We start from the raw sequence: 26,782 nt of genomic DNA on the forward strand, positions 1-26,782 counted from the left end.
GAGCCTGTTATCACTAAAGGAAATCCCAACCTCTTATCACCAGGAACTTAAATTTAAATAATCTTAATTTGCTCAATTATTATACAAACCTAAAGTTTCCCTTCTCTTCCCTCTGCCCTTCTACAGAGCTGTGGAGTACTGTTACTCACAGGCTCTGCCTGACTTTTCCTCCCAGAAACTAGAATACTTACTACTTTTGTGGACTGGGGGGTGTTGGTAAACAAGACCCAGTGAAATCAATGTGCATGACTACTTGGGCCCATTAATTTCAATGGGTCTAATCTGGATAGAACTTAGTTGGATACAAAGCTCCTCAAGGCCATATATGATAAGATTAACTTTTTAGAACCAATTCAACAGAAGGAACATTTCTTAACTGCAAAAGGAAATAACCATTAAAATTTGTGTAGCAACCTCTTGTGCACCGAAGCTGGAAGAAGCTCCCTAAAGATGTATAGCCTGATTTAGGGTTGCCATATTAAAAAATGTACTCAGGACTAAAGGGAGAAAGGTGCTAAGAGGAAGGCACGCTTGGCAAATCCACACCGTTATCAACTCCCACCAGGAAACCAATGTTCCCACTGTGGAAGGACGTGTGGATCCAGAATTGGTCTCCACAGTCACTTACAGACTCATTGTTAAAACTGTGTTTAAGGAAGACAATCTTACTCGGCTACGAGTGATCGCCAGAGAAGAAGATTCCAAACAGTGAAAATCCAGACAGAAAAGTTGAGTTTTTTTGGCAGAATCACAAAAAATTAATCTGCAAAAACTGCACTGCTGCCATGAGCTGCTATACATACAGATTTTCCTGGAAATTTTGTGGGGGGTTTTGTCCAGGAAATTCTGGACATATGGTGACCCTACATGGTGGTGAGTAAAACATGGTTGTGTGAGTCTTGTACAGACCATAGGATGGGCGAAGTAATCAAAATCCTGAGATGAGGGGTTGGCTGTGGAAACTCCTGGCAGCAGTTTTCTTCCTGGCTTCATAACCCCACCTTCAGAAAATCTCACAGCCTTTTCTATCCAAGCAATGACTCCCCCTTCTCCTGTACCAAACTAGTAGAATGACATTTAGCTGGTAAAATTATTCCAGGGTTAGGCTTAGCTGTAGTGAATTAATTCAACAGCTTTCAAGGAAGGAACTGTAAGACAAGGTAGACTGGGTGGCTGTCTTGTAACCTCTAAAGATCACTGAACCAGAATAGGTTTCCCAGCTATCAATTCCTCCTGGAACCGAAACATTGGTTTTCACCTGACCCAGGTTTGCAAATTGTGGTTATTTTCTCAAATTTTCATGGAGTATAAGGTGGTCAGTGGCTACCAGCTGTGCTGGCTATGTACTACCTCTAATAGAGGTGGCAATATAGGTCTGATGATCAGTTCCTGGGAGTCACAAAATGGGGAGAGAGCTTGCTGTGCTCGTGAGCTTTCCCATGGGAACTTGGCTACCATGAGCACAGTGGTGCTGGGCTTGATCGGCCTTTGGCTCAATCCCGCAGGGCTCTTGCATTGTAGATGCGGGTTGGAAGTGCCTAGTGCAAGTTTTAATCCCCAAACTCTGGAAGAGTTGGGGGAGGCTGCGGCGGACTATTAAGAAGCTCCTATTTCTTCTTTGGTGATAAGCCGTAGCCAAGCAAGATTGTCTTCCATTAACACGGCTTTAATAGTGAGTCTGTGACTGTGGAGGCCAATTCTGGAGGGCCTTCTCGGTGGCGGCACCCGCCCTGTGGAACGCCCTCCCACCAGATGTCAAAGAGAAAAATAACTACCAAACTTTTAGAAGACATCTGAAGGCAGCCCTGTTTAGGGAAGCTTTTAATGTCTAATAGGTTATTGTAGTTTAGTGTTCTGTTGGAAGCCGCCCAGAGTGGCTGGGGAAACCCAGCCAGATGGGCGGGGTATAAATAATAATAATAATAATAATAATAATAATAATTATTATTATTATTATTATTATTCCACAGTGGGTGGGAGTTGATCACGGTGAGGGTTTCCCAAGCGTGCCTTCCTCTTAGCACCTTTCTCCCTTTAGTCCTGAGTTCGAGTGTCTTCAACGCCCAAAGGCTGTTCTCCAATTGCAGCGCTCGCAAGCCAGTGTTTCCCAGTTATCCCCGTATCAAAACACCAGGAGAGGACTCGCTGCAGGGCGGGGCGGGGAGGGGGAGAGATTCAGTGGCCAAAAAGCAAACAAAACCATCTGCGCCCTCCCACCCTTGAGCGTCAGGCCTCTTATCTGCAGCGTGTGTAAATGGGAGGACAAAAAAAAAAAAGAAAGCCCATCTGCCGGGGCTCGCGTCTCCCTCAGGGAATCCTGGCAACCGTTCCTGCTGCTGCACCTGCGAGGAGAGAGGAGAAGGATGCGGCGGCGGAGGACAGAGCCTCCCCCCCCCCCCGCCTTGAATGATTCATAGTTCATCGCGCTGTGCGTCTACGCGGGCAGCCTCGCTCTGCGCCTGGCCGAGCAGGTGACGCTCGAAGCAGCCGGCGAGCCGCAGAAGCGAGAGGGGAAGAGAGAGAGCGAGCGCGCGGCCCTCGGGCTTCTCCTGGTCCAAAGTGGTGAGTGCGTCGCCTCCTTCCCTTGGGAAACGGAATGGCGGCGGAGGGGGACCGGCAATACCCAGGAGCGCTGAGCAGCGGCGACGCGGGAGAACTGGGGCTGCAGGGGGCACGGGCTCGAGGGGGGGGCGGCAGGGAGGTTTCCCCGCTTCCTTTCTCCCCGAGGAGCGGGGAGGTCTTTGCTGAGGTGGTGGTGGGGGGCCAAGAATGGGAAGCGCTGCTCTCGGGTGGAGTCTCGCGCTTCCTACTCCTCCCTCTACAATAGGGAGAATTTGGGTCGCCACCCAGCCCTTGTTTTCTGGTAGCGGGGGACGGGGGAGAGAGAAGATTGAAATGAGGAAAAATTCGTCTCGAAACCCCTTAACTAGGATATTTTAAAAAACGCGGGGGGGGGGCATACAAAACGAATAGCCTTTGAAAGGCATTCGTGGGCCACTCCTCTTGTTTTCCCGCTTAGGTAGGCCTCCCGTGTTGGCTTAATAATAATAATAATAATAATAATAATAATGCCGCATGTGCTGAGCCGGGTATGAAATAAGCTTTCCCAGCATGCACCGTGAACGTGAAGAAATGAAATAAAGGCTTCAATTTTGTGTCCACTTGGCAGTGTAAAGCTACAAAATCCTCTTGTGTTCCCAGTTACAGTGGTGCCTCGCAAGACGAAATTAATTCGTTGCGCAAGTCTCTTCGTCTTGCGAGTTTTTCGTCTTGCGATGCACGGTTTCCCATAGGAATGCATTGAAAATCAATTAATGCGTTCCTTGGGAAACCGCCTTCAGACCAGGTCCGGGGACCTGAAGGCTGGGGGGGGGGACAAGGGCTTTTCTTCCCACCCCCAGCATTTTAAAAAACCCCGGGACAGCGGAGGACTTCTCCGCTGTCCGGGCGATCTTAAAATGCTGGCGGACGGCATTTTAAAATCGCCCCGGGACAGCGGAGGACTTCTCCGCTGTCCGGGGCGATTTAAAAGCCCCTGGGAAGGCAGGCAGAGGGGACAAAGACTTTTGCCCCCCGCCAGCCTTCAGAAGGTGTTCCCGCCCCCCGCCCCGCTTCGGAGCACCGGGAGAAGCGATCTCCCCGCAGCCCCTTGCTTCAAAAGAGGTCCGGGGGCAGTGGGAAGCGCTTCCCGCTGTCCCCGGACCTGGGGCTGCGGGGAGATGATCGCTTCTCCCCGCCGCCCCTTGCTTCAAAAGAGAAGACCCGCTGTCCCCGGGGCAAGCTTCGTTTTGCGAAGCAAGCCCATAGGGAAATTCGTCTTGCGAGGCAACTCGAAAATGAAAAAACCTTTCGTTTTGCGAGTTTTTTGTCTCGCGAGGCGTTCGTCTTGCGGGGTACCACTGTATCTGGGAGTGACCCCCCCCATTGAGTTTGATGGGGTTTATTTCTGAGTAGACAGGTGCCGGAAGTTTCATTAAACTGAGGAAACAAAACATGCCTAGCCTCTAGGATGCGGCTGGGATCTTTTACAAAGGTAAACAAGATGGTAAGGTGATGTGATTTGGTGTGTTCTGTCTGTTTAATCTCTTCCACCTTTTGGAGAATCCTATCTAATTCGAATAAACAGGATGAAAGGGGAGAGGGGGACATGCGGGGAACATCTTACATGTAGGAGCATGACAGGTTACAAGTTCCTTGAGTAAAATAAACAATGCATCAGTTACAGAAAATGTTCTGATTTCTAAATCAAGGCTGGCAGCCCATGACCATTCTGCCATTTCCAAATAAAAATCCTTGACTAGGCAGTGCAGCACAGCATTGTACAATTTAATTGTAAAGGAACTGAGGCTTGATTTCAAATCAAAGCTAATAGATTCGGGACCCAAACTGAAATAATAACTAAAAGATAGAAAGAGAAATACAGCTTGAAACATACAGCTTGAAAAATCGTTTAATACTCAACAGTAAGTTATTTGCATTATTTAGTCGCACTTGTTCAATTGGCAGTGCAGAGTTGAATATAAAGGCTCTGGAGCCAAATTCCAGTTCTTTATTGCAGAATTACTAATACCACTATTATTACTATTATTTATTAAATTTCCTATACTACCCTTTATCCAAGGATCAGAGGTTGGTTTACAATATGAAAACACAAAAATATATAACATACTAACAAACAAAAACAATACCCCTACCACTGCCATTTTAAAAGGCCATAGATTGTTTAATTAGCTAAAGGGCTGGGAGAAGAATAATGGTTTTGCCTGGTGCCTAAATATATGTAACAAAGCCACCAGGTGGGCCTCCTTGGGGAGCTGCTACAGAAAAGGCCCATTCTTATGTTGCTGTCCTCTGGACCTCTCGTGGAGGAAGCACACAAAGAAGGGCCGCCGAAGATGTTCAAAGGGTCTGGTTTGGTCCATATTAAGATAGGCAGTCCTTGAGGTATTGTGGTCTGGAGCCATTTAAGGCTTTATAGGTCAAAACCAGCACTTTGAATTGGGCCCAGAAACTAATTGGCAGCCAATGCAGTCAGGCCAGGATTGGCGTTATATGCCTGGTAAGCAACCTGACTTGAATTCTGTAGCAGCTGAAGTTTCCAAACTTCAGCCCCATGTATAATTGTTGGCTATTTGCAGATTAGTTGCGCTGTAGAAGGCGTGCTGGGGAGACCACACATTACAAGGAATGCAAAAGTAACAAAAACTCCTTTTACAATATATCAATAAGCATAACCCATCCACCAGGGTACTGCTACATGCTGCTCTTTATATACCATACCCAACGGCTTAATTAACATAACTTAATAGCACCTGCTATACTTCTTCACAGCTATAAAACTAGGTCACGTTATTTGCTCTGGCCTTTAAAGAAATACACATCTTGTGGAACAATAATAAACCTTCAAATTTAAAGAGGCCATTCAACAATAATGTGTTGCAGTAATCTAAACTAGAGGTTATCAGAGCATAGGCAGCAGAGGCCATTTGAGCCTCAAGAGGCAGCAATGGATTGAGAAGTACCCCCAAGCTGCATACCTACTCCTTCAGAGGGAGAGTAGTACCATCAAGAGCAGACAACCTCCCATCCATCCAGTTTAGGGAACTGCCCACTAACAGTGCATTGTAGTCAAAGTGATTCCATCCAGATATTGTGGACTACAACTCCCATCATCCATGACCCTTGGCCATGCTGACCGAGGCTAATGGGAATTGCAGCCCACAAGATTCTGAAGGTGGGGTACCACATTGGCTACCTTGGGTGGTTTATAGAGTTCAAGCTTGGGTTTCTCTTCTTAGTTTTGGTTTTGCTTTTTTTAAAAAAAAGTCTCTTGTGGTCCACTCACAGTTAGGTTGCCCCCTTCCCCTAGCTAGAGGGGAGGGAATCAGAGTGGATCATCTTCTCCAACCATCTCCTTACCTTCTTGTTTTTAATAATAATTTTTATTAGTTTTCAATTATAATCCAATAATAGCCTCATTATAACAATACCAATTTATAGTACAATTATTAATACCAATTGTTCGAATACCAAATTATATAATTTAGATAAAGTGGCCCCCCACGTGCTAGAATTGATGGCTTGATTATTTGCTTTATTTCTGCGTTCCAAAATCTTACTAATTTACATTACATTCCAGTCATAATAATTATCTCCTTACCTTCTTGGTTATGACCTACATTTTTCCTAACAAAGGATATCTCTGTCCATGGCCTATGAAAGAACATTTACAGTCATTTTGGCCCCATCTACCCTGCTCAAACCCCTGATCTCACAGTACCATATACATGTAATCTACCTTTGTATAAAAGGTCCCACCACTGGTTTGTGAAACGTTGCCTTTGGGAAACTAGTATATTTATTTGCCTACAGAAGCTGACCAGTTCCTTTAAAAAAGAAGAAGAAAAAGGAGGAGGTGTGTTATTTTATATTTTCATTCATTTATTTCTTTGGCACAGGTTGCAAAATACAGATTGACGGCAGCATGGCTACTACTGTGCTTTGCAGCATGATACTTCTGCTGACCTTTAGACTGGCTTTGACTTTTAGTCACAATCCCAGGAGCCCAGACAGAGTTTCTGAAGCTGATATCCAAAGACTTCTGCATGGGGTAATGGAGCAGCTGGGCATTGCTAGACCCAGAGTCGAATACCCAGCGCACCAAGCAATGAATCTTGTAGGCCCACAGAATATTGAAGGTGAATATTCATCATTCTGAATTATTATTGCTGTTAACTTTTATAATCATTCAGTTTTTAAACCAATACTTAACTGTCATTCTGTATGTGATTCCTTAGCTCTGGATTCATATCAAATGAAAAAAACCTATCATTGAAAATAAGGTTAGTTACAGGTTAGTGTTAGATGGTTTATTCAATTTGTGAAGCAAGTGTTGCTGATTAATGGTAGAGTCCTAAGCACATTCATTAGAGAATGAGTTCCCCTGAACTCTGGGACGTGCTTCTGAGTAACGATGCTTAGGAACACTCTGAAAAATTGTTTTCTCTCTCTAGTTAAGGCTATGGGCCAGTTCAAGCACTGCTTCCATCTTGTGGAGGCAGCTGGAAATTCTTCTTTGCAGTAACAGCTCCACGTGGCTGTCATAACAGGTTAAAGCTGCTAAAGACATGGATTGTCAATTGTGTAGAGAGTCTCCTTGTCAGTATGCCCCTTACATTTTGCCAGGCATTTGGCTTGTTTAACTCCTCCCCCATTCCTTGTGGTCCTCTCCACGCACAGTTGCTATTTGCATTCACACAATATCCCATCAAGTTTGGCTCTGTGAGTAGCTCTAAAGTGCAGCTTTATTTCTGTGTTCCAAAATCTTACTAAGCCAAAAAATCTTGTATATTTCTTTTGCTTCTTTTACTTGTGTTAGTAGCTGTAATTTATGACTGTGAATGTATTATATATAATTGTTTTCGTGCCTGAAAAAAAAAAACATTTTTGTTTAGGCAAGCTTATCCAGATATGTAGAATGTTGATATGCATTTTAACTTGTTTTTGGCTTATTGTTGATTTTAATTATTTTTTGGATGGTTTAAATAGCTGTTTTTAACTGCTTTTATTGATAATTTTGTTGTTTTATTCTTTTTGTAAACCACTTGCAGGGTTTTATTTTCTAACAACCAAGCATTATATACATTCTATTGAATAAATAAATGGTTGCAAGCCACTTTGGGGATTTGTTGCTGAAAGGCAAAGTAGACATTAAAAAAAGTAAGCAAATTTCCTGATAGCTACTGGCATAGAAGTTCTCCATGCCATTGGAGTCCTCCATGGGTTGCATTGTTTATGACTACCATATTGAGCTGTTGCTATGTTGGAAGCATTCCCTGCAGCTTCTATGTGAGCTTTAACAATTGAATCCCATTCTCATTAAGGAAGAAAGCCCAACAGCTTGTATACTTCTGCACCAGGGGTGGGGGACCTGTGGTCCTCCATAGGTTGTACTGCGACCTTCTGGCTGGGGCCGATGGGTGTTGGAGTTCCCTGCCCTTATTCTACACCAATAGAAGTTAGTGAAATAGAATAAGGCATTGAAATGTTACAGATCATGACATTGTATCGCCAGTATATGACATCTGTGTCAAATGCATAAGCACCAGCACAAATGTTGACCATTGTGGTTCCAGAACACCTGATGCAGTGGCGTAGTGTGGGTTGTCAGCACCCGGGGCAAGGCAAGTAATTTGCGCCCCCTAACCCGTGGATTTGCGCACCCTAACCCTAACCCCCAGATGTTGCACCCGGTTCGGCCGGCCCCCCCTGCACCCCCCACGCTACGCCACTGACCTGATGTGCTCCAATTTTAAACTGTGAGCAGCATAAAACACACTGCAGTGCTTTAATCCCCCCCCCAACAATTACTCAAATTGTTTACAGGTTTCTCTTCAGATGCAAATAGCAGTTTGACAGGTGGAGGGTAATTTTAGTCAGGGGCACAGCAGAAGTGGGAAAGGGTTTAACTCCTCCCCCATTCCTTGTGGTCCTCTCCACACACAGTTGCCCTCGGAACTGGCCCTCAGTGTCATGGAGGTGGAGACGTTCCTTCAATTATACAGGCCTCTTCAACTGTTAAAGGGGGGGGGAGGCTCAAAACTTTCCTGACCTTTGCAGTTCTTTCTATTGAGATTTCATCAGCATATAAAATGCCACTTTTTAGCCACATCACAGCATAAAAGAAAGATCATTTTAGAACATTTTAAACATTTACTTAAGGTAATGTAAAACTGCTGTACAACTCTGCCTTTCTAGTTATCACTGAGACTCTGAAATATGTCTAAATGTGTTCATGAGACTTGCATTGTTGATTATGCAGTCAGGGACCGTGTTGTTATTAAAATAGGTTTCAGTGGGCTACCTTGATAAATGCTTTGCTGTTCCTTGCTTAGACATTAGGTGGCTGTTGAGTGCTGGAAGTAAGTTCTAGGAATCCAGTTAAGACTGTATTTATACAGTTTAGTCAGCGGATGGTGCACTGTATGTTAACAGCTAAGCAGCAGCCAAATGCATTTTGGAAGTGTGTAATGGAATAATGTCCAAGATGTTAGTGTTACAAATCAAAGCTTTATCTTAACAACAATTTATTTGCTGGTGACTGTGTTTCCTTTGAAGACCTGCTATAATTCCTTATAAGAACAATAAAATAATTAAGTATAGCAGTAACTGCAGCCTTCCTGAATTTTCTACTCATATTGCTGTGCAGTCTTGCTTGGTGTAATTTAACCATCTACAGACAGATTATTTAAAGAGCAGGGAGTGGGGGAGTATAAAAGCATGTATTCAGAAGAGCAGTTCTTTTTTAATAGACTATCATAAACCAGAATTTGGAGACAAAAGATTTAATCTGCCCTGAGTTCATCTTCATCAAGTATTTCATGGTGGGTGGAGCCTTACGTTCCTCAGAGGGCTGAGTGAGCCGGTGGGGAGGGGGATTTAGAGATATCTTATAATCTGTATTCCAAGGACCATGAGCAAGGAATGCTAAATTGAACTGTCTCATTATGGCAGTGCACCATAGGCTTTCTTTCACATGACAGCTTGTCGGCGCTGAGCAATTGTGTAGCCTTTCCTCAGAAAGTGCCAATGAGACTTGCCACTTATACCTAATCTATTTACTTAGTGCCTTTCTACCCCACCTTTGAGGGCATATTACCCTTACAAGGCAGTTTACAGGAAAATAAAATTAAACTACTAGCACTTAAATAACACAGAGTCCAGAGAGAAAAGTATTGATAACTCTTTACTGAGGAAATTATGGGTGGTGGTGGGGGACTTGAGAAAGGAACAGAGCAGTTTTGTCTTTCTTAGTTCAGGCTTTGTACGTAGCAGGGAGGCATTTAATCAAACCTACAGAGGAAAGTTCTTGCAGAACAACACAGCCAATCGGAGCACATGCTGCCTCAGTGAACATCATGCCATTATGCTGGGTTGCTCAGTAAGACCTCCACCCATCAACTCTCTTGGCTAGTTGACTTCAATATTAAATGAATGATCTCTGCTTCTGCACTGCCAACAAAAAACATCCAAGAATTAACAATAACACTAGAAGAATTTAAAATTTCCCAGCACAGCAAATAAATAAAGAATAGACCTGAATAAAATATAAAATTCAAAACTGAAAGCATGCAGTATTTATTCCCACCCCACCATGCCAGCACATGTAGGGACATGAGGCAGAGCATGTGACACCCCCCTCCCCGCCATTGTGCTGGAATTACCTGCTCAGGAATAACATGAACATGACTTATGAGGCTGGAGAATATTGAGTAAACCAAGATTACTCAGTATGAGTATTGCCTCCACAGGTGACTATTGTGTGTATTATGTGATAAATTTGCACTGTGTCCAGGCAACAGTCTCATCAAGAGGGTGGCCTTGATGCTATCATCGTCATTGAGAGGGTGGTCTATTAACTTTCATGGTTGACAAGGCAGCGTGTTTATACTGTGTTATTTTGATTTTTGAGCTGTGCTTCTAGTAAGCCTAACATCGAAAGAACAATGCTAGAATTAATGGCGTGTTTGAATTACTGTTAGCAATATAGCAGTCAGTACTTTGTTTCTGTCACCCTGGTCCTTTGCTAGGTAAACACTTTATGAAGGTTTACAAAATCACTCAAAAGTGCAAAAATAAGGCATTAAAATTGTGGGATTAAACAAAGGAACTAGGCTAGGGAGAAATTTTGAACTGAAGGAAACAATAATGTGTATTGGCATAAAAATTGCTTTGTATGTAGTCCAGGGGAATTTTGGCAAGCACTTGACATTTTAACTATGTACACACAGTAAATAATAGACTATATCTGGAGGCTCTGAGATGCTTTTTTTCATAGTGGGCAGAACTCTGGTGCAAGAGGTCTGTACAATGTACGGAAGTTGACTTGATGGTGTCTGAAGGATGTTCTGCAACTAAATGGTAAACAAGAATATCTAAACACTTGGAGGAATGTAACACAAAACAATTAAATCTCCATCTTTGGGGTTTCAAAGCATATAACATTCATTTGAAAAGCCTGTGTTTTTGTGCATTGTAGAGATGCTGCAGATGCCGAAAACTCTTGTTTGTTAGCACAATGACCAAAAGGATATAATAGTGGGAATCATTTCCTGTAGACTCGCTACTCCACTCCATAACATATCTACACTAAAAACTTGTATTGGTGAGGTTGCCATGTACACATCACTAGAACAGAGGGTATGTACCACAAGAAAAGAGGAGACAAAGTTGCACACACACACATGATGCATATTTAGAAATAATTTCAGGAATTTAGTTACAATTTTACAAAAGGGAAGCCAATTAATTTCCCACCGAAACAACTACAGTACAAATAAAAAATAGTAATTAGAAATAAATAAGATGTGCAAAAGAAGCTCAAGGCAGCTAGCAACCTTAATATACTATATGGAAGTGCTAAAGCACAATAATATACCATGAACACAAAACTGAAAATATATGGAAAATACAAAACAACTGCACTCTATTGACAACTAAAGAAATTAATTCCAATTCTTTTGGGTTATGGTGATTTTTACTATGAGGCAAGGTGGCAGTCTTGTTCTTGTTTATTAACCTTAATTAATTGGCAAGCCAGCAGCTCACAGCTGCTATTCACTGCAGATTGAATCCTCAAATGCCCCCGTTTCCTTTTTCAGTGAGATGGGCGTATGGGGGCAGCCATTTCTTCCTCCGTATGATATCCCTGAAAAAGGATATTGTGCCGTTTCCAAAGAGCACTTGATGCTTTGATTCATAATGCACTGCAGCTGCAAGCTATTGGCTTGCCAGTTAATTAAGCTTTTTTTAAAAAGGTTGTAGAGAAGAAGAGGAAAACCAACCATAGGCTACCTCGCAATTCTGGACTAAGAGTGAAAGAGGACAGGTTTGGCATGAAAGAGGACCCTTGGCAAAGCTATGTACTAGATTTACTGTACCAGTTTTAATGGTCATGGGTTTTCCCGAAGAATACAGTGGTACCTCAGGTTAAGTACTTAATTCGTTTCGGAGGTCCGTTCTTAACCTGAAACTGTTCTTAACCTGAAGGACCACTTTAGCTAATAGGGCCTCTGGCTGCCGCTGCGCCGCCAGAGCACGATTTCTGTTCTCATCCTGAAGCAAAGTTCTTAACCTGAAGCACTATTTCTGGGTTAGCAGAGTCTGTAACCTGAAGCATATGTAACCTGAAGCGTCTGTAACCTGAGGTACCACTGTATTGGGAGTTTTGTGAGGAACGTTCTGAGGTTTTCTCTTAGAGATCCCTAGCCTTCCTTCCCCAAAGAAGTGGAGTTTCCTGTGAGAAGGAATGACTGTTAAACCTTTCTATGTCTGTGGCACAGAGAGGCCTTTACAGTTTGAGTTACAGAACAGGAAGCTTTAAATTATTATTATTATTATTATTATTATTATTATTATTATTATTATTATTAAGTTTTATAAACAAGAATAATGTTATACAAATAAGTATACCAAGTTTTCTCATGTTATTTGTATATCACAAAAACATCATAATAAATGTGGAAGAATATCTACAACATGTGTTTCATTATTAGTGGTCAATGTATGAGTTTATGAATTGATTTAAACAATTAGGAAGAAAAAGAAGAAGGGAAGAGCGGGAGCGGGGAGGTTATGCTTTTGTTATTCTACTGAGTGTGTGTGAGGGGTTGTGTCAGCGTTACTTGTGTGGGTTCTCTTACTATTCACTTGTTGTACTTCCTTGGTGGTGAGAGAGGTTGGGTGTGGCTGGTTGTCTTTGGCTGTCTTTACTTTTTAGCTATAAAGGGAGCTTTGGTAATTTTGACAGAATTTGAACAAATCGGAAACAGATAAGCAAATGAGGAATACATTGTTTCCCACTCTCACAGTGAAGTGAAAAGAAGACTCACGGGCAGGTACTAACATGTTGGAGAACACTTTAACTTTTTAACAAGCCTGTTTTGAAAGCTCATTCCCTCCAGATTAAGAATTTGCAAGGTAGCAAGTGATGTGATGCAGAAGGAGTAAGGTCTGAAGAAATCTGAATTGTGTGCTCCAGTGTACCCTCTTTGGCAGTTAATGCTGGATCGACCATTCCAGAATAAATAATCTGTTGTTGCTCTTTGATCCATTAAACTACTGGTGTGCCAGTAGTGGCTGCTTCTCATTATCCCATCAAAGACAAAAAGACATGAATTACTTCAACCTGCCCACCTCCACTATTTTTAGATGAATAGATGTGTTCTTTTCATGAAATCTATATTGACATGGGAGAGAGAGATGCAACAAGTAGGAATTTTGGATAATTGAACATAACAGAAAAAAACTGCCGTGCTGGACCAAATTAGGATCTGTGCAGTATACCACTGCTTTCAACAGTGATCAGTCAGATGCTTCTTTGATTTCAATGTCAGCACATGGACTAAAGTTATTTGTCCCCAGCACCAGGGACTCTGAGGTGTGTGCTGCCTGTGAGCTCTTTACCTCAAGAAAAGGGTAAGCTGACCACAGGCTATATGAGACACCCAACAAATTAATTCAGCTTGTGGCTTTTTGTGGACTGCCATTCATTGTTCATCACCTAAGCTAAGAGGCAAGTCAAACAAACACGACAAAAGAAATCTGAGGCGTTCTTGAACCTGCTGTACTTTGTGTGTAAATTTTTATTAAAATAAAACTAGACCTAAAGTTAATTTTCAAAATATTTCTATTGTTTTCTGTTAACCAATTCCAAATAGTCACTATTCTCCAATTAAATTTGGCTGTGCAGAAAGGAAGTGCAGAATCCTGAATTCCAAATTTGTGATTTTAAGGATACTAATATTGCTTTGCACTTTTTTTGTATGGAATTTCTTAGCCAGTTGCCTATACTTATTCACACCCTTCATTAACTAGTTCACATGTGAAAGACATAAAAGATGCACAGAAACAATGTTTTGCGTATGATTAGCATTTTTCTCAAAACATCTGGACTCTTTTCCTATGGTTACTTAGGTAATTTCTAAACCAAATTATAATTTCTGCAAAGCTACACATTGTATAGCATTTTAAATGATATGCTTAACTTTGTCTTCTTGCATTATGCTGTTGTCCCACAGCACTTGATTGCAGCTTTGCAGAGTCATTTACATGAAGATTTATAGCATGACAAAGTGTTGTCCATGTTCCAAGGGAAAATCTTCATTCTTGCATGTTCTTAATCATCTCTTAACTATTTTGAAAAAAGCAGTTTTTACTCGTGGAGATATAAATCCTTATTTATGATCCTGTTTGTTACATGATTAATAAATAAATAAAATAGCCAAGACTTCCTGCCAAGTCACTGACAGCCTGCAACTTGTCATTATGGTTCATTGTAAACCCCCCCCCCCACATTTATACATTGCTTGATTGTGATAAAACCTCAGTATACAAAAAGAATAGAGCAATAAAATTATCAGTAAAGAACAGTTAAAATTTAGTATTTAAAATCTTCAAAAATATTTAAAAGCAACAATAAGCTAGAACCAGATTAAAACATATGACAGCCTCTGCTTGTCAGGATAGGCTTGCCTGAACAATAATGGTTTTAGCAGGCTATTCCCATTATAGTTCACTCCATGGCGGCTGAAGTGCATTCATGGGAAAGCTGTTCCCATCCTACCTGCTTTCTGCATAGTATAATAGCTTCAAGTAAGGCCCTGCTTCAGATCTAAAGTGGTGGTGGGGAGATGGTTGGCCTAGTATGGTTAATCTATACCAGGCATGGCCAAATTTGGCCCTCCAGCTGTTTTGGGACTACAACTCCCATCATCCCTAGCTAACAGGGCCAGTGGTCAGGGATGATGGGAATTGTAGTCCCAAAACAGCTGGAGGGCCAAGTTTGGCCATGCCTGATCTACCCTGTCCTCCTTATTGGCTAGCTTATGACATCACCAAAATGCTACATCGTGATGGTGAAGCAATTGTGAGGCACTAATGTCACATTCACCCCATCCATTTAAAGCACATAGCTTCCCCCAAAGAATTCTGGAAACTGTAGCTTATCTCTCACAGGGCTACAATACCCAGCACCCTCAACAAACTACAGTTCCCATGATTCTTTAGGGGAAGCCATGTGTTTTAAATGTATGGTTGGATTTGACCTAAGGCTACTGGGATTCGGTGTGACCCTAAAACAGATGGGAAAATGCTAGCTGTGGATCTTGACTAGGATGAATGAACACTTTCTCCATCTTCAGGAAGCCTCCTTAGGCCAATGACTGAGATTTCAGATGCCCATATTTTAAGAGTTCTGCTTTTCCTTTTCTGAGTTTGCTACCCTTGGGGTCTTTCTTCCTGAATCCATGCAGTATTTGAGGCTAGTGTTAATGTACATCCTCAAGTGCACATCCAGTTTCAAATCCAGATGTTGTCCAAGAAGAAATGGACGTGGAAAGTTATTGAAAGGGAACAGAGGGAGGCTTCATGTTCTGTCATATTGTCCATTAATGTAGCCCTCTTGATGTTAGAGAAGTAAACCAGGGTCTTGACTTTGGTTTCTTAGTAATTCTAATGTAGTAAAATCGTTATGTTATCAAAAAGATGCTGCGTATGGTTCTGTCTTTATTAGGTGGTGCCCATGAAGGACTTCAGCACCTTGGTCCTTATGGAAATATACCAAATATTGTAGCTGAGTTGACAGGTGACAACATACCTAAAGATTTCAGTGAAGATCAGGGATACCCAGATCCTCCAAATCCTTGCCCAATTGGAAAGACAGGTAAGTTGCATGGACTTACTACAGAGTTTTGTGTTAAATTCTGCAAGAGAAGTGAGAGGCATTGCAGCCAGCAAAAAGACTCAAAGGAGGATGTGAAGCATGGCCACTAGGAGTGTGACTTGGGGAGAATCCTAAGGGTTAGACAGAGAGATGTGGAGGGCCGCATTCAGCCCCTGAGCTGACATTCCCCATCCCTGTTTTACATTAATCCACATTTTTCTACTAAGAGTGAATTATGAACATAATCGTGGGATTTAGATTCTATTTAATTTACACGACTGGCTCTGCTTCCAAGGTGCAGATTTAGAAAATATTGGCCATTTTTGCCAATGGAGGCAACAGGTAGGATGAACAACTGGGGACTAATTAGTAATGGGAACAGGAATGGGGGAAGTGAAAAGGAATGGTGCAGGTGATTGACGCCTTGACCATGGTCTGCTTTTGCATAACTGGCCAGTGTTTTCTTCAGATACTGATGACGGTGTTCACCACACAGAAAGGTGGAAAGTCCATGAGATTATATATTCCATTGTAGCAACCCCATAATGTAAATATGTCATACAGGATTTTGGGTTATTCACGTAATCATTTTCCAGGATGCTTTAAAAAATCCTAAGCACACTTACCATAAAGGTGCCTAAAGTAAGGAATGCTTAAGATTAGGACAGCGACCCTTCCACAAAACAGTGTCCATTGTTCATTATAACAAAGCTGCCTGATCCTATGTAGGCTTATTCAGTTCTGAGATAAGCATCCAAAGGGTTGTTGTCCAGTAGCACAATCCTGTGCATGTCTACTCAGAAGTACATCTCACTGAGTTCCATGTGACTTATTTCTAGGTATTGTGTGTATAGAATGGTAGCCTTGGTCTTCTTCCCCTTTCTAACTGAGTCTAAGGCAGAGCTAGGAAAACAGGAAACAACGTTATTGACATTTTCAGTGAATACTTCCAGGTGACTTAAGTACTTATGTGGGATGAAACACATTCAGAAACCTCTTGTGGCATGCTTGAGAATAGAAAACTATTGTGTAATTTCTTTTTCCAGAAATAACATCTCAATTCTTAGTTTTCTGTTTATCTCTCTAGATTTTTCCCTTCTTCTTCTCCTTTTTTCCTATATTGTTTAGCCCAATAGACTCTGTTAGTGGTTAAAATGTCAAGATTGAAATAATAACTCCCGTAGTATGTCTATCAAAAATAGATTTCTGGCCTCCCCCCCCCCCTAATTTTAAAACTACAGCCAAAATGTTGTTGGTTCGACTAAGATGCATCCAGATATGAAAATGGATAGCATTCCTTGGAAACTCTTGCTGTCATTGTAAAACTGTTCTTTTGGACACTTTCTGGCTAGTGAATCATATGTTACTTGCATTTAAGCAAAGCGGTTTTCAGAGATTTAAATATAAACTCCAGTCTGTGCCCAAGTAAAGATTGTAAAAACATATTACATGTTAAACTTATTAGAGAATTTCCTCAGTGAGGTTTGTGGACTGGCATATTGAAAGATGGGCCTCTCTTAGTGGTTTCCACAGTAAGATGTTCTGTCCAGATTTAAACATCTTGGCACCCAAACCTTTCACTATTAGGGCCCCTACTGCTCTGCTGTGGCCTCATCCCTTTCCTGAAGTAGTAAACATAAGAGATGGTAAATTATGGCTTGTTTCCATTTCCAGGACTGGCCAATTGTCTTTTTTGTTCTGTAGGGTTGCTCTGAAATTACACCTGCAAGCTCCTTTAGTAGTACCCTTTGGTATAACTCATCAGGCCCTGGAGATTTGAATTCATTTAAAGTGGCTAGGTTTTCCCTTACCACCACTTTTCCTATCTTGGGCTGCAGTTTCCTCCTTGCATCATTTATTCTGTTATCACCAGATTGGGCACTTACTGAGCAGGCTAAGCATCTTTCTGCTAATAAATGCCCTGGAAGAAGCTCATCTTCCAACAGATATACTATTTGGCCTCCCCTCTGCCCACAATTCTTATACAGTGGTACCTCTGGTTACGTACATAATTCATTCCAGAGGTCTGTTCTTAACCTGAAGCACCACTTTAACTAATGGGGCCTCCTGCTGCTGCCGTGCCGCCGCCGCACAATTTCTGTTCTCATCCTGAAGCAAAGTTCTTAACCCGAGGTACTATTTCTGGGTTAGCGGAGTCTGTAACCTGAAGCATATGTAACCCGAGGTACCACTGTATTTCAAAAACTCAGGGGGTATTTGATAAAGCTGAATGTTGGAAGATTCAGAACAAATGGAAAGCATTTCTTCACACAATGCATAGTTAAGCTACAAGTATTGGCTACCATCTTAGAAGGCTTTAAAAGATAATTGGACAAATTCATGGAGGATAAAGCTAGCAGTGGCTTCTAGCTATGATTGCTATGCCCTATCTCCCCTGCCAGAGGCAGTATGCTTCTGGGTACTAGTTCCTGGGAATCTCAGGTGAGGACAGTGGTGTGATGCTCAGATTCAGCTTTGTGGGCTTCACAGGGCATCTGGTTGGCCACTGTGAGACCAGAGTGATTGGCTTGTTCGACCTCTGGCCTGATCTAGCAGGCTCTTATGTTCTTAGCATTTTACAAGAACAGTATTTGATAAAGATCTATTTCTTAGCTAGGTTTTGAGGTTCTTCTTTTGATTTTTGGTACTGCCTTTTTTATTTAATATTTGAACAGCAGTTCGTTTGACTTACACATTAAACATATTCAAAATAAAAAAATTCCTTCCAGTAGCACCTTAAAGACCAACTAAGTTAGTTCTTGGTATGAGCTTTCGTGTGCATGCACACTTCTTCAGATACAGATGTAACTTAGTTGGTCTTTAAGGTGCTACTGGAAGGAATTTTTTTATTTTGACTATGGCAGACCAACACGGCTACCTATCTACTACATTAAACATATGACCCAGCAAGAAATCAGTAAAGAAATGAATTTTACTTTATGTCTCTTGCAAGGAATGGTGGAAATGAGTGTTGCCTCCAAAGAGGAAAAGTACCGTTTCCTAATCCTCTATCCTTTTATTATAAAATTCATTGCATATGTTCATGATGTGGTTTTGCTGATATATTTTACAAGATGTCAAGCAGCTCAGCCCCCTCCCCCATTTTTTCTTCTTCAGTTGATGATGGATGCCTTGAAAACACACCAGATACAGCTCAGTTCAGCAAAGAATACCAACTTCACCAGCATCTTTTTGATCCAGAACATGACTATCCAAGCATGGGAAAATGGGTGCGTAAATCTTGTTTACTTTGGAAATCTCCAAATAATGCTGAATTAGCTAAGAAAAGGTTTTTGTAACAAACTTTATAAAAGAAGACTGTCAAACACACCTTTAGAGCTAGATTGCAACTGACACAAAAGGACATTAATCTGCTACACCCTGTTATGTTCACTATCTATATATTTTGTGTATGAAGAATCTAACAAAACATTGAGAACTTTAGAATGAAGGAAGCTGCATTACAAGGTTGCTATAAAGCTTTCAATTTAGTTCATCGCAGCTTAAAAGCTGTCAATGCTCAGTTGATAAATACATTGGTTTAGCAATGCTTGTTCACAAGAAAATACTCCATTATAGCTGACTCAATTTTAGATTTATAGCACTGATCACCTTTAGGATTCCTAAACTTTTAGTCAGTCATGTGAAAATTACCACGTGCTGGAAATTCTTATTACATTGTGCTTGATTATCAAAGATTGCAACATTAAACAAACCAGATGTTGAACTCGAAATAACTATTTATGCCTGTTCCACTTAGGTTTTTTTGGTAAGTTATTTATTTTTGTACCTCTACTTTGAAAACTTTCAGGTACTTGTGTCGAAAGGTGCATTCCTAAAACATAAGCCATAATCTAGCCATAATTTATCCCATTGGTTTCAGTAGACTAGATTGAGACACATGCTTAACTCATTCAGTGAAATAGTGGGTTAAACTTGCCTAATTTTGGCCATCTTGTGCAAATAATATGTTTTTTAAAATACACTACACACTTAAAATGTTTTGCAAAATACATTACTATGTCTCTTATAAAGCAGTAGCTCATTATACGATGGAAGAAAGATTGGCGATAAATATAAATAATGATGATGATGATGATGATGTTAATATGATTTTGAAAACAAAATAAGAAAATTGAGATCCAAATGAGATCCAGATAAAAGCATGACAGTTTCTGCCTCATACATCCTCTGATGTAAAATATGCTTAATTCTTGTTCAGTTCCAAGAGGAGCAAGAGATGTTCAGTGTCTCATCAAAAGTCTGAACTCTCCACTAGGGGAAACTTGCGCTGTATTTTCAAATTTACCCTTATTGCAGGGATAATGTTCTTATATATCAGATTTCATAACCTTATCTGCACTCTGCTGCTTATTATATTTAAGCATTAGTTATGGTTTCAAAATATTCTCAGGCAGACAAAACAGAATATGATATTTGTTGAGCCGAGTCTGTCTTTTCTTTCACAGTGCAACTTTTTGCCTTAATTACAGTCCAGCTTTTTTTAAAAAAAGAAATTGTAGGAAAACATTTATAGAAGATTCAGGAAGAACAATAAGTTAAGGGAAAGTACACTTGATACCATGAAGAAATAATGTACAGTTCTGTTGTTGTTGTTGTTGTTGTTTTACATGTTAAATTGATTCCCCCCCCCAAGTGAGTTTGCAGAAATTAACTGTAGCCAAGAATGTCTCTTCTTGGCCAATTTCATCTCTGTTTCCTTGTCTCTTTGGCACAGCTCTGATGAAATAGTTGAGGCCAGGCAAAAAGCAATGTCTTGTGAACTTGGGTTTTAAATTAACATGAGAAATACTAAACAGATAATGTTTGGCACAAAAGACGCCAGCCCTTGGGCCAAGTAAGCTTATACTTACATTGTGCCAGATCTGAAGATAGGCTGCTGTAATGCCAGAATGACCACCAAATCCAATGCATGCTTAACCTAGAAGGGGAAACACACGCAAGAAGTACAGAAATGGCATAAGAACAGCAGACGCACCTCCGGCATCCCTAGAAACAAATGTCACGTTGAGAGCAAAGCCAAGTGAGCTCCTGGGACTGAAACAAACACCACAAGCAATCACACACAGCCACTCTCTAACCACTCAGTCGCAGCCGCAGAATGGCGTCAGATGCTCCACAGGGCCTTTATCGCCCCCTCCTCCCATAGCTCCAACACCCAGTCACACAGATGCCGGGAGCCAAGGGGCTGCAAGACAAGCCATGATTCTGTCTCTCATTCTACACAATGCGGGTCCCTGCTTTGAATCCAGGGGACAACCTCAGTTGGAAAGTGAAGAAGACTCACCTGCCAACCCAGACACATCTGAGCCATTCGGCAAGAGCGCTGCATCAACCAAGAGTCTGCTTTGCTTGGGCCAGTCCACCCTTTGGGCCTACTACCTCCCTCGGGCAGCCCCAGTGACTTAGGCTGTGTACACATTCCTGTTTACTCTGCATCCAGTGCATTCCCACTTCCGGTTTGGGAAGCATCCCCTCCTCCTCCTCCTCCCACCTGACTGCTTCATCCCCCCCTCCCCCAGGAGCACTCATTTCCCTTGTGCCCATGAGGTAAGGTTACCAGACATCCCCATTTCCCAGGGACAGTCCCCGGATTTACAAATCAGTCCCCTGACAAAATCCATCTATTTAGTAGGAAGTTGAAAAATGTCCCCCAATTCATTGAAGGAAATCTGGTAACCGAAACATGAGGGGACCATAGTTAGCTGCTGCCTCTTGAGCCCATCAAGCTCTCCACACCCGGGACTAGGCTTGGGAACTGGGATCCAGATCACTGTGCTCTAGCCACAAAGGAAGAGACACACGTAGCAAAATCAGAGCCTTTACCGAACAGTGTCCACAACGAAGGAGCTCCTGAGAAATAGCAACACGTGTGGGTTTATCAGCCATTAACTCCAGAAGGGCTTCTGCACTTTGGACACACAGCATGGTAGCAGGTAATGTGTTGCTTACAGCCTCAGCTCCATGCTAGGAAAATGTTTTGCCTGCCCGTCATGTGGTATGAAAGAGGTACCCATTGTCTGACTTGCATTCTTCCTGTGCGTGGGTTTTGTACTGCTGGTGGTGTGCTCTTTCATGGCAACATGGATGGAACAGGTGGAGATATGTGTGGGGTTCATATATCCCACCCACGTACACACTACTGAGCTAGGGGAACCAGTGGCCTGACACAGTATAGTGGTACCTTGGTTCCCTAATGGCTTAGTTGTCAAACAAATCGGCTCCCGAATGCTGCAAACCCAGAAGTGTTCCGGTTTGCGAACGTTTTTCAGAAGCCAAACGTCCAATGCGGCTTCCGCTTGAGTGCAGGAAGCTCCTGCCGCCAATCGGAAGCCATGGCTTGGTTTTCGAATGCTTTTGGGAGTCGAACAGACTCCCGAAATTGATTAAGTTTGAGAACCAAGGTACCACTGTATAAGGTTGCTCTTTAGGTGCTGTGTTCCTGTGTCTCCAATCCCATTTCAGCCACCTCAGCCGATGAATCAGCTGCTGCATACATCACATGGTGGGCAGAATATCTTGAATTCTACCAGCACTGCAAGGCTCCGGATACACCCTAGAACCCCAGGGGAGGCAGGGGCTTTCTCAAGAACAGGACGTGTCCTAAAGCATTTGTTTCTCAGAAATCAAGGTTTAATTTCAGAAGTGATGGTTTTGTGAAACTCTCACCACATCTGTTGTTATTGTGACTGTTGGGTCAATTGCTTACATAGCAATTACGCAGTAATCTGATTACGCAGTAATCATATATATATATATGACAGACACACACACACAGAGGTTTTCTCTTAATTTCTCTTAAACCTTTTTTTAGTGCAGCACCACTGAATAATTGCAATTGAAACAAAAATCTGTTGAGCATGTGTCTGACATTCCAGACCTTATTTGAGCTCACTACATCTATGAAATATAGCAATATGTGGAAACACTTGTACAGGCTGTGGTCATAGTCATCGCCTTTTTAAATTTTATTTTTTTTAATAGTTTTCTGTCTGCCAAGACAACTCTGGCAGTTTTTAAAAGGTTCACTCTATTAAAAACGTTCTAGACCAAACAGGTTTTATTTTTTTGAAGGTTTATTAGGATGCTACCTAAATGAAGGAAGGAATTGTGACTAGGATTTCTTTACCCAGAGGGTGCTTAACAGTCTGCGGGGGAAGCAGTTGAGATAAGAATTCTTTAAAAGAATTAAATTGTGTTACACACAGAAGCCACCAGGAGCAAGTGCTGTATAAAAAACCAATACTGTTCTGCCCATAACCTGATGGCTCTGCTCTTCCTTGCAGTTTGTATACTATAGGGACTAGGAACCTGTGGTCCTGCAGATGGTGGTGACCTACAGCTGCCATCATCCCTGACCACCGGCCTTACTAGATGGGACTGTTGGGAGTTGGAGTCCAAGTTCCCCATCCCTGTTATACCAAGTAAAAGACTATTGGTGCACCTAGTGTAGTATTTCGTACTCTGACTGATGACAGGTTTCCCACAGAGGTCCTTCCTAACCGGTGCCTTGTATTTTTTAATGCAGATACTGAACTTGGGATGTTGTGCATGCAAAGCATGTGGTCTACTACTCAGCGATTTTTCCACTCTCCGAGACAGTTCAGATTAAAACCATCATGCAACTTAGAATCATCATATATTCCTATTCATATAATGGTTGATGACACTAAGTGTCCCAGAAGAATACCAAAATATTTTATTAATAGCTACAGTAATTCAAATGTTTTCTTGTGGTTTATCTTTCCAACAACATGGCATTCTCTCCTGAACTGCTTTCCAAAATATTCATATGCTAATATTTAGATGGCACAAAGTCTTGCTTGAAGAGCTACAAAATTTGATCCATACTTTTGTGTTTTCCCCCTCTTCTTCTTCTTTCAGAATAAGAATTTACTCTTTGAGAAAATGAAGGGTGGACCAAAAAGAAAGAAAAGGGTAATTTTCAGAATGCAACTTGTTTTCATTTTAGTGCCTTAGTGTAGAAAAAGGCAAAAATGCAAAGTAAAAAAAGACTGTTGAAATACTATGATTAGTACATCTATATTAAAACTTGGACTTTGTCCTTTCTTCCAGTAAATATCTGTGATAAGCAATACAACTTTTGCAAAAAAATTCTTCCGTCTAAGCCAGCATGTCCCAATATTTTGTTAACCAAGACCCTTGATTTTGAATTAAAACTGGAAGTATACTTCACCTTACACCTCCTCCCAGAGATGCGCTTCCAAGTGAAGAAGAGTAAGAACCACTCTCAGTTGAAAACTCCCTCTGTCTTTTTAAACTTATCAGTGTTTTGTGTGTGCTTCATATTATTATTAATATAAAATTTATTTCTTACCCTAGGGTCTCATGGCAGGTTACAGCAATTTAAAATACAACATTAAAAACAGATTTTAACAACTTACAACCACAAAAATAGGGTGGGCCCTAAAAATCTCAGGTGTCAAAGTCCAGGGTAAAGAGATGCACTTCAGCATTCACCGAAACTGTATGGTGAGGTTGCCAGACACATCTGTCAAGAGGGAGTAGTACAGAGTGGCTGCAGAGTGGCTCTTCCCCAGGAACTGAGGGTGGCTGAATTACCAGGAGGGCCAATTTGCTAATATCAACACCTGAGAGGGTCTGTAGGCAAGGAGACAGCCTTTCAGGTATCATTTAGTGCCTTAAGCAGTAATATGAGCACCTTAAACTGGGCCCAGAAATGAACTGGCAAACAATGCAGGTGTTTTAAAATAGTGGATATGTGAGATCTGAATAGAACTCCAGCCAGTAATCTGGCTGCTGCATTTTGGACCAGTTGAAGTTTCTGAGTCATCTTTATGGGTGGCCCCATGAAGATCGCACTGCAATAATACAATCTGGAAGTTACCAGAGCATGGAGTACAGTGGCCAAGACACTTCTGTCCAAAAGGGGCTATCACTGGCAGACCAGCTGGGTCTGGGGAGAAACATGCCTAGCCGCCGAGGTCACCTGTTGAATCCAGGAGCATCTCCAAGCTGCAGATGTCCTCCTGCCAAGGGAATGCAACCCTGTTCAGAACAAGCCATCTTCTCACCTTCTAGTCATGAGAACTTGGGGCACATCTCTGTCTTCAGGATTCAGCCTGTTTATTGGCCCACGCCCAGACCATCACTGCCACAGTCTAACACCTGAACTGCATCTCCCGGATTCAGATGGAACAGAGTAGTGTGTCATCTGCATATTGATTACAATTTATTAATAATAACAATAATTAAATGTGTATACCACCAGGGACACGGGTGGCGCTGTGGGTTAAACCACAGAGCCTAGGACTTGCCAACCAGAAGGTCAGCGGTTCAGATCCCTGCGGCGGGGTGAGCTCCCGTTGCTCGGTCCCTGCTCCTGCCAACCTAGCAATTCAAAAGCATGTCAAAGTGCAAGTAGATAAATAGGTACCGCTCCGGCAGGAAGGTAAACAGCGTTTCCGTGTGCTGCTCTGGTTCGCCAGAAGCGGCTTAGTCATACTGGCCACATGACCCGGAAGCTGTATGCCGGCTCCCTCGGCCAGTAAAGCGAGATGAGCACTGCAACCCCAGAGTCAGTCACGACTGGATCTAATGGTCAGGGGTCCCTTTACCTTTACCTTACCACCTGTAATCTGAAGGTCACAGGGCGATTCATTGTTGAACTACTCTTGCATCAAGTTTCTACCTGATGTTCAACTGAAAGCTACCCTCCAGTCATTTAAGTCCATTAGATCTAGTTCTGCTGTCTTCTGTGTGGCAGCTTCAGTTATTTGAAGAGTGCTGTTATGTCCCTCCTGCCAACAGTCTTCTCCAGGCTAAACACGCTCAATTCCTTCAGCCAAGTGACTTGGACAAGGCCTTAGAAAAAAACCTGTGTTGTATAAAGATTTGCTCATTCTTACCAATCAGATACTTGGGAAACTAAATTATAGCGCTATTGGTTGAATGATGCTTTTGCTTACAGAGTGTTTAATCACACTTATTTTAGTTGTCTTTATTAGGTGGGTCATCATTACCCCCATTTTACAGAATTGAGATTGAGGGAGAAAAATTCAGCTACAATCCTAAACACACTTACTAAAGAGTAAGCCCCACTGAACACACTTAAAATCTCCCTGAATTCTTTTCCATTTCTAATTGCATTAAAAATATTTTTTCCCCAGAGTGTAAATCCATATCTTCAAGGACAAAGGCTGGACAATGTTGTGGCAAAGAAGTCTGTTCCACATTTTTCAGATGAAGAGAAAGAGACTGCAGAAAATGAATGAAGCTTTGTGGAAAGCCCTAATACGTCTTATATAATCACTGCATAATCAGTGATTCAAATCCTCATAGTGGTTGCATGTTTATTACTAATATATTTGTTGCTGAAAAGCAGCTGGATTTGTAGCATTTGTTATCCTAGATACATGAACACAGTTGTGTTTTTTGTTAAGTTACGGTATTAGGAAGCTCTTGATTTACTTTAGACCTGGAGCAAGCTTTGAAAAAAATTATCATTTTAATAACTGGCATGAATTAAACAGCTTTATGAAACAGCTTGTAAAGAAGAGGACCATTTTTCCAAAATTTTCCTATTATTGTACTTATGATGTGATGTTTCTTCTCTGGGAACAATTATTTCATTAAGTTTTGTTTGTAAATAACCGCCTAATTCACAATAAATGTCAGATACTTGCTGTTTGTTTTAATAAACACTGAAAGCAGTCTTCAGTATTTGCATGGATATATAAACGTGTTTCGGATGATTTTTGAGGAAATGGCTTGCCTTATTTTACTGGAAGACAAATAAACTTTGCTATGAATGGAATCTACACAGTAAAACATTTTCACTTGCTTGCTGGTGAAACTTAGGTACCGCAAATGTTAAGGTGAAATATTTATTTTCTTTATACAGCTGTGCATTATACAGTGTGCATTTTTAACCAGGAGATGCCACAGCTAATAACGGAGCAATAGTCTGTGATCCTGATGGTTTATCCCACACTAGAAGTTCAGACTACAGTAGTACCTCGGGTTAAGTACTTAATTTGTTCCTAAGGGTCCGTTCTT

General features: G+C 41.6%; 1 protein-coding gene and 2 long non-coding RNA genes across 3 annotated transcripts; 1 reads left to right on the forward strand and 2 right to left on the reverse strand.

The window, feature by feature from the left end:
• Positions 1-2,206: 2,206 nt before the first annotated feature.
• Positions 2,207-26,540, forward strand: LOC309542390 (neuroendocrine protein 7B2-like). Its single transcript, XM_082241156.1, has 6 exons — positions 2,207-2,562; positions 6,459-6,698; positions 15,572-15,721; positions 18,839-18,951; positions 23,627-23,680; positions 25,894-26,540. Exons 2-6 carry the CDS (start codon positions 6,485-6,487, stop codon positions 25,996-25,998), a joined length of 636 nt encoding a protein of 211 aa, XP_082097282.1. The 5' UTR covers positions 2,207-2,562; positions 6,459-6,484; the 3' UTR covers positions 25,999-26,540.
• Positions 6,707-15,563, reverse strand: LOC309542759. Its single transcript, XR_014224400.1, has 3 exons — positions 14,624-15,563; positions 8,296-10,011; positions 6,707-8,140 (listed from the first exon to the last, which is right to left on the reverse strand). It is a non-coding gene; the product is annotated as an uncharacterized lncRNA (long non-coding RNA).
• LOC309542739 lies at positions 18,871-25,884 on the reverse strand. The gene is made up of 3 exons (XR_014224393.1): positions 24,799-25,884; positions 20,596-20,663; positions 18,871-18,979 (listed from the first exon to the last, which is right to left on the reverse strand). It is a non-coding gene; the product is annotated as an uncharacterized lncRNA (long non-coding RNA).
• Positions 26,541-26,782: the final 242 nt, after the last annotated feature.

The sequence above is a fragment of the Podarcis vaucheri genome (genome assembly GCF_965113315.1).
Source record: "Podarcis vaucheri genome assembly, chromosome: 1".
NCBI lineage: Eukaryota > Metazoa > Chordata > Lepidosauria > Squamata > Lacertidae > Podarcis > Podarcis vaucheri.

Bases quoted from the DNA above. Each gene is read 5' to 3' on its own strand.
- LOC309542390 (XM_082241156.1), top strand. From the start codon at position 6,485: ATGGCTACTACTGTGCTTTGCAGCATGATACTTCTGCTGACCTTTAGA. The intron at 6,699-15,571 runs GTGAATATTCAT...TGTCTTTATTAG, and splicing joins AGGCCCACAGAATATTGAAG to GTGGTGCCCATGAAGGACTT. The intron at 18,952-23,626 runs GTGCGTAAATCT...TTCTTCTTTCAG, and splicing joins ATCCAAGCATGGGAAAATGG to AATAAGAATTTACTCTTTGA.